Source organism: Zalophus californianus, chromosome 7 (assembly GCF_009762305.2).
Source record: "Zalophus californianus isolate mZalCal1 chromosome 7, mZalCal1.pri.v2, whole genome shotgun sequence".
NCBI classification, from domain to species: Eukaryota; Metazoa; Chordata; class Mammalia; order Carnivora; family Otariidae; genus Zalophus; species Zalophus californianus.
This window is the reverse complement of record NC_045601.1, coordinates 21,892,726-21,899,320: the sequence shown is the minus strand read 5'-3', so window position 1 is coordinate 21,899,320 and position 6,595 is coordinate 21,892,726. Positions and strand designations below refer to the sequence as shown.

Below are 6,595 nucleotides of genomic sequence, written 5' to 3'. Positions count from 1 at the left end.
TTTTTTATTTTTTTAAGATTTTATTTATTTATTTGACAGAGACACAGCGAGAGAAGGCACACAAGCAGGGGGAGTGGGAGAGGGAGAAGCAGGCCTCCCGAGGGCAGGGAGCCCGATGCGGGGCTCGATCCCAGGACTTTGGGACCATGACCTGAGCCGAAGGCAGACGCTTAACCATCTGAGCCACCCAGGCGCCCCTCATTGGTATATTTTTAAAAAAAAAACACTAAACACTTTGATAGCTGTTGGATGATAGACAATAGAGAGAGATATATGTTTGGTCTAATGCATATACTGGAAGAACACTCATAGAAGTTACTGTTTTGGTGGCAGGGATGGGATGCACATATGGGAAGAGGAAAAACTAGGCAAGGAGTGGTCAAGGGAGACAGTCTTATCTGTAATGCTTTTTATTTTTTAGAAGGGCTACGTATACATACATTATTTGTAGAATTATCTTAAAAATAGTTGAGAAAAGAACATTTGATACAATATAAACAGTTGTTAATCTGAGGTAGAAGGAATATCCATGTTATTCTTTGTACCTTTCTTATTTTTTTAATTAGCAAAAGACAATTTTTTTCTAAAAAGTACCTATCACCTGATCCTCATATCAAAATTGATGAAGGAGATAGGACTGTGATATTATCCTCATTGCAAAGGCAGAATTCTGAAATGGACAGTGGTGGACCAGAACCAGAGACTCGGGCTCTGGGCTGCTAGTTGGAGGGTTCGGTGAGGAGATGGAGGCTGAGGAGGTGGGCACCCTAAACTCTTTGATGCTGTGTACCACAACCCCTAAATATACCTTCTCAATGTTTCCCCCTTCTCAATGGTATGATGATATTTCTGTTTCAAAAGCCATCACTTTTGTGGGGAGACGTGAAGGAAGAAAGGATAAGGTTCAGTAAAGCAGGAGGCTAGCATGATAAGAGGGGAGGCTGGGGGACAAAGTCACAACTCACAATGGTGGCTAGGAAATGAGGGAAGTGGAGAAAAGGAGGGATTCTGAGGTCATGCAGATCAAAGAGACAGGGGTTCAAAGGGCCATTTGTAGCCGACCATTTGTGCTGTGTGAGAGATGACATGGATTCTTCTGTGTCCTGGCGTCTGGCCCGCACCCCTCACCCCTTCCCAGTTTTCACTACTTCTGTGCTAAGTGATTGAGCGGGCAGGTATGTGTGATGTGCGTACTGCAGGTTAGGAAAATGAAATGATGGGGAGCCTGAAGGGAATGTGGGATGTGAGATAAAAAGCCAGTTAAGAACAAATTATCATCTCTCTGAAATACAACTAACTGTCAGCTGCCAGGTCATTCACTACTGATCCCTTGTCAGTATACATCTTCTAGAACAAATAAAATGAGTGAACAAAAATGTCCAAATTCCTCAATAACATTGCTTTTTTTATGCCCTTGCCCTGGGAAAAAACCTTAATAGCTTTGTCACTAATTCGTACAGTTTAAGTCTCCTCTTTTTCTGACATCTTCAAGTTGCTAGTTTCAGATGAAAAGAATTGGAGCTGAGAACAAGGAACGCTTCACTCACAAAGGTGAGGGAATTACAGTCTAAGAAGGAAAGCAAAGTTATCTGCGGGGATGAGCTCCACCTACACATTGCCACCAGATTTATTTTCCTCAAGCCCAGGGTTGAATACATTTACTCCATTCAAATTTCTTTCCTTGCCAAAAGCAGTAGCCCCCAAAAGTATTTCTCAAAATCATCTTGGTAAGTGTTTCTTGAGGAAAGAAACTCCAAGATCACATAAGTTTAGGAAGGGATGAGTTAAATGCAGAATTTTAAAAAACTAAAAACTAGGGGCGCCTGGGTGCCTCAGTCGTTAAGCGTCTGCCTTCAGCTCAGGTCATGATCCCGGGGTCCTGGGATCGAGCCCCACATCGGGCTCCCTCCTCCGCAGGAAGCCTGCTTCTCCCTCTCCCACTCCCCCTGCTTGTGCTCTCTCCCTGTCAAATAAATAAATACATAAATAAATACATAAATAAACAACTAAACTAAAAACTAAGTGTGAACCTCCAAACTGTGGGGGTATTTCTGAAACTTATTTGACCAAGATAGTCCCTTCTCTTTATCCCCCACTCCCTAACCCCAATCTGTAACTTTTCGTGGAATTAGAATTCTGAGAAACACAGTTTTGGAAACTTTGACCCACCCTCTAAAGCCTGGATGCTGGAAATCAGATCTGAGTGTAAGTTCCTACCTTAACACTTAACTAGCTGAGTGATCGTAGGCAAACAATTTTAAGTTTTCCTACGTCTGTTTGCTTGTGGGTATAATGGGATAATAACCTTCCCAGGGTTGGTGTGAAGACTGATTGAGATAACTTATGAAAGTGTTTGGCACGTAGTGAGTACTCAGTAAACGGTAGCTGTTACCTCATTGTTACTCTAGGATTTGAACCTTAACTTGCTTTTCCAGCCTTATGAAAAAAGCAGGAGCCTGAGGGTGGGGAATCTTATAACCCACCAGACGTTAATGAAAGTAATGGAAAGGTTTTAAATGGAAACGAGTGGTTTGAATTCTGCCCACCTTGCTGTGACAGCTGGTATTATCTCCAGAGGCTCATCCTGCTTTGCCATTGTCTTAACCCGTATACATCCTACTTATCACTCAAGGCCCTCCTTATCACTCAAGACTTGAGATCTGAACAAGGTCCTCATTCACTCCCTCACTGGCAGTTTGCAATAATCTCTTCTTGTACACTTTATAAAGGCTTTTCTTCCTATATCTTTCGCTAGCACTTACCACTTGCAACTACGATCGTTATTTATGTGCTGCTGTATTTATTTCCCTAAGTGGCATCCTTTAAAGGGCAGGGTCCACATCTCGTCCCATGTTTGTAAGCATAATACAGGGATTTGTAGCATTCGCTACGTATTTATCAAATGAAAAATATGCTATCACTTTATAGTTCAGAGTGGCTTTCTAATGACAAAACCAGTGTAAATGAATATAGAGTTGATTTTCTCCAATTAGCAGAAATCTGCAAGTATGGACCTCTTTCCAAAAGTAATTTCTATCAGAGCATCATCTGCTGCCCTCCTGTGTTTGATACGAATATTATTTTATACCAGAACAAAAAAAGAATAACTGGCTCAATTAAATTTATTTCGACTGCATTTTGTTTACTTTCAGATCCTCGAATCAATTTTTCCCATACAAATTAGTTGTTTTCCTTGAAGTGATGTCCCCTTTCCTTCATTTCTTGGGAAAATGCCTACCAAATACTCCAGTCTAAATAGCCACAGTTTAAGTTTTTTCAAGCAAAAATGATGGGGAAGGAATTTCAGGGAATCTGTGAACTTAACACTATTTTCATAATAAGAAGATTTGCCATTTTTAGCTGTTTTAGCATTTGTACAGATGATACAAAAGCAACAGAGTAAACGAGCACTTAGCATGAATCAAGGTAGTGGCACCAAACTACTAGTGGTCTTTGTATTTTCCACTGGCAGGCACTCTCAATAAAAACAAACAAAACCAAAAAGTTAACTCAGTTTCACTTAAAAATGTCCTTTATGCAGTAAAAAGTAGTAATTTTATGAAATCTTAGCCCTTGACGGCACGTTTTTAAATATTTTGTGTGACAAAATTGGTAGTATGCATAAAGCATTTCTGCTGCTGCCAAAGTTTTGGTTTTAAGGAAAAGCACTTATTATTTGAGTTGCAAACTGGCTTTTTTTTTTTTTTCTCAAGGAACACCATTTGTACTTGAACAATTGACAAACTATAGTTACTCAGAATTGGGTATTTGGCAGACATTTTCTTGAAAATGAACCAAGAAGGCCTGTCACTTCGAGGAAAACAAAACAGTATTTGCTACCAGTGATCAAATTGAATCTATCAAGCAAAACTTAAAATTGTGGAACACTCATACAATCACTGTGAGTTTTTCAGCTTCCCAATACTGTAAGACTTCCCTGATGAGATCAGTGGTGATATTAGTAAGTGTGATTTTTTGATATGTATAATGAGATGTGTCAAGACTGGAAGGCCTCTATTACTCAGGGAGCCAATACTTTCCAAATGAGGGAGACATGTTACAAAATCATGTCTGGGAAAAAGATTCTTTCCAAGTTCCAGATAGATGAATGAATTCTAATGTAACAGAATGAAAGTTCATTGATCAGAGTCCTGATCTGATCTGTTATAACTAAGTTTTAAGAAATTACCACTTGTTGGAATTTTGGTAGAGAATTAAAGATTATCCACAATTATTTGAAAAGGCTGTTAGAATATTCCTCCCTTACCACCTATTTTTGTGAAGAGGATTTTTCAAACTTCAACCAAAACTTCATATCACAATAGTTCAAGTATAGAAGCAGATAGAAGAGTCCAGCTGTTTTCTATTAAACCTGACATTGAAGACATCCGCAAAACTTAAAAACAAACAAACCCCAAAACATTCTTCTCACTAAATTGCTTTTGGAAAAAGTTATTTTTCATAAAGTTTTTTTGCTAATATGTGATGGTTTTGTTATTGTTATCTTTACACGATTTACTAAATACTTTAAAATTTCGTTTTAATTTCTAGTTTGATGAATATCAACAGCTATCACCCTCATAAACAGACTCTGTGCGGTCTTCAAGAATTTTTAAGAATGTAATGAAGTCCCAAGGCTAAAATATCTGAGAGTTACTGATCTAATATATGTCAGATCACATTACTGAATAAAACCGTTACTTCCAATGGTTCCCTATTTCCCTCAGGATAAGTCACAAGTTCTCGCACTGGCCTACCAGGCTCTACTCTTATCTGTTCCTCCGCCATTACCTATCCCTCTACTCTGACCCTTGCTCAGTCTCTCCGGCCACATTTGCCTTTCTGGTGTTTCTCCAATAAGCCAGACACAATTCCAGTATTAGCACCATTGTCCTGGCAGTTCCCTCTGCCTGGAAAACAATTCCCCCAGTTTTCCCCCAAGGCTATTTCCTTCCCTTCCTTAAAGTCTTTGCTCAAGTGTAATCATCTCAATAGTCTAACAGAAGCATCTTGTACCGCAAACGTACTGCTACTCCCATCCTGCACAACACCTTCTACTACTTGCTTGTTCATGCCTACAATGTGTGCGGCCTCCCCCGCCCCCAAGTATAACATAAGCTCCAAAAGCGCGGCAAAAATGCCCGCCAGATAGAACTCAACAAATATTTGTTGAATGTTGAATGAATGAAAGAACTCGTTTGTCATTTTTCAGGGATGTGTCCAGAGTCCCAAGATTTAAGAGAGGATGCAACTTACATAGAGAGGAGTGGACAATGCTAGCCAAGATTTTTTGAATGGAAGAAAACGAAGGAGGGATACAGTGATCACAAACCTCAATAGAAGGCGTTATGGGCCTGAAAAAATGTCTTGGGAGAGTGTGCAAGGCGGATCTAAGTGTCTGGCAATGAACGCTGGCCTTGTGCTTAACTCGCCCACCTCCCGCCTCTTCCGTCTATGAACCCAAAATCCCAGAGCCTTCCCTGGACTCCCTCCACCCGAACACAAGTAGTCCACACCAAAGAGACTGAAAAATTTCTAAACTTTATGGAAAAAGCAACGACGACAATCAACTAGCCAAAAAGGAGCTTCCAAATCCCGTCTCATTCCGGTGCCTCCGCCCCTCTCTTGTTGGCTTTAGGACGTCTCCACCGTCTCAGTTCTCGGGGGTCCTGATGGTCTCCCAACGCTGTGTTCCGAAGGGTCCACAGGAAGGCAGGTCAGGCGGGACGCCCCCAGGTAAGCACTTCTGTACAAGGAAGGCACGAGAAACGGGGGCAATGGAGAATCGGTCCACTTGGGGAAGGAACACGCGGGAATGACGGCAAACGGGGGGAACTCAGAAGAGGCTCCCGCACAGCAGTGACAGCACCGGGGTCTCAGTTCTCCTCCGGCTTGTCGGCTGGCGGTCCGCAAGGCTGCAGCATCTTCTCCATCAAGTTGAAGCGGACTCGGGCTTTGCTCTCATTCTCCGCAATGGCGAAGTAGTTGAGAAGGTCGAAGTGGCCCATGTAGGAGCAGTAAGAGTCGCGGTGCTGGTTGACCAGCCACTCCCACTTGGTGGTGTCGGCGTGGCCCGTGCCGATGTACTTGGACTGCAGGTGCTCCAGCTGGCTGTGGATGGTGTAGCGGTCAGTCATCTCGCCGCTTTCTCTTTGCTCCCAGGTCAGAGGCCACAGAGAAGGAGCTGCCCTAGGTTTTCACGCGGGAGAGAGGCCCACGGTACGGAACCTCCGGGCCGCTCAGTCGCAGGCGAATGACGCCACAGCCACGAAGCTGCCTGGACTCGCGGTCCTAGGGCTCAGAGGCGGAAGCGGAAGTGTATTCTGTCACGGAATTGGAGTTGCCTAGGCGACGCTACAAGTCGGCCTCCCTCCATAGAGAGCCCCTCCCCCCTCGTAGAGCGTTGCATTATGGTTCACTTAGTGGTTTTTTTTCTAACCGGGAGCTTTGCATGCCGGGATCTGTGGTCTCCGAGGGTTCGTGCACGCCCGCCCACTTTTGGGACCCGTCGTCGCCGTTTAAGAGCCCGCCGGCTGCCTAATGGAGCGTGGTGTCGGGGAGACTGGGAGCGTCCTTGGGAGGTTGAAAGCTGAGA

General features: G+C 43.1%; 1 protein-coding gene across 1 annotated transcript; it reads right to left on the bottom strand.

The window, feature by feature from the left end:
* Positions 1–5,522: 5,522 nt before the first annotated feature.
* SF3B5 (splicing factor 3b subunit 5) lies at positions 5,523–6,270 on the bottom strand. Its single transcript, XM_035728556.1, has one exon. It carries the CDS (start codon positions 6,135–6,137, stop codon positions 5,877–5,879), a length of 261 nt encoding a protein of 86 aa, XP_035584449.1. The 5' UTR covers positions 6,138–6,270; the 3' UTR covers positions 5,523–5,876.
* Positions 6,271–6,595: the final 325 nt, after the last annotated feature.

What these genes read in the sequence shown, in the direction of transcription:
- SF3B5 (XM_035728556.1), bottom strand. Translation starts at nt 6,137, where the DNA reads ATGACTGACCGCTACACCATCCACAGCCAGCTGGAGCACCTGCAGTCC.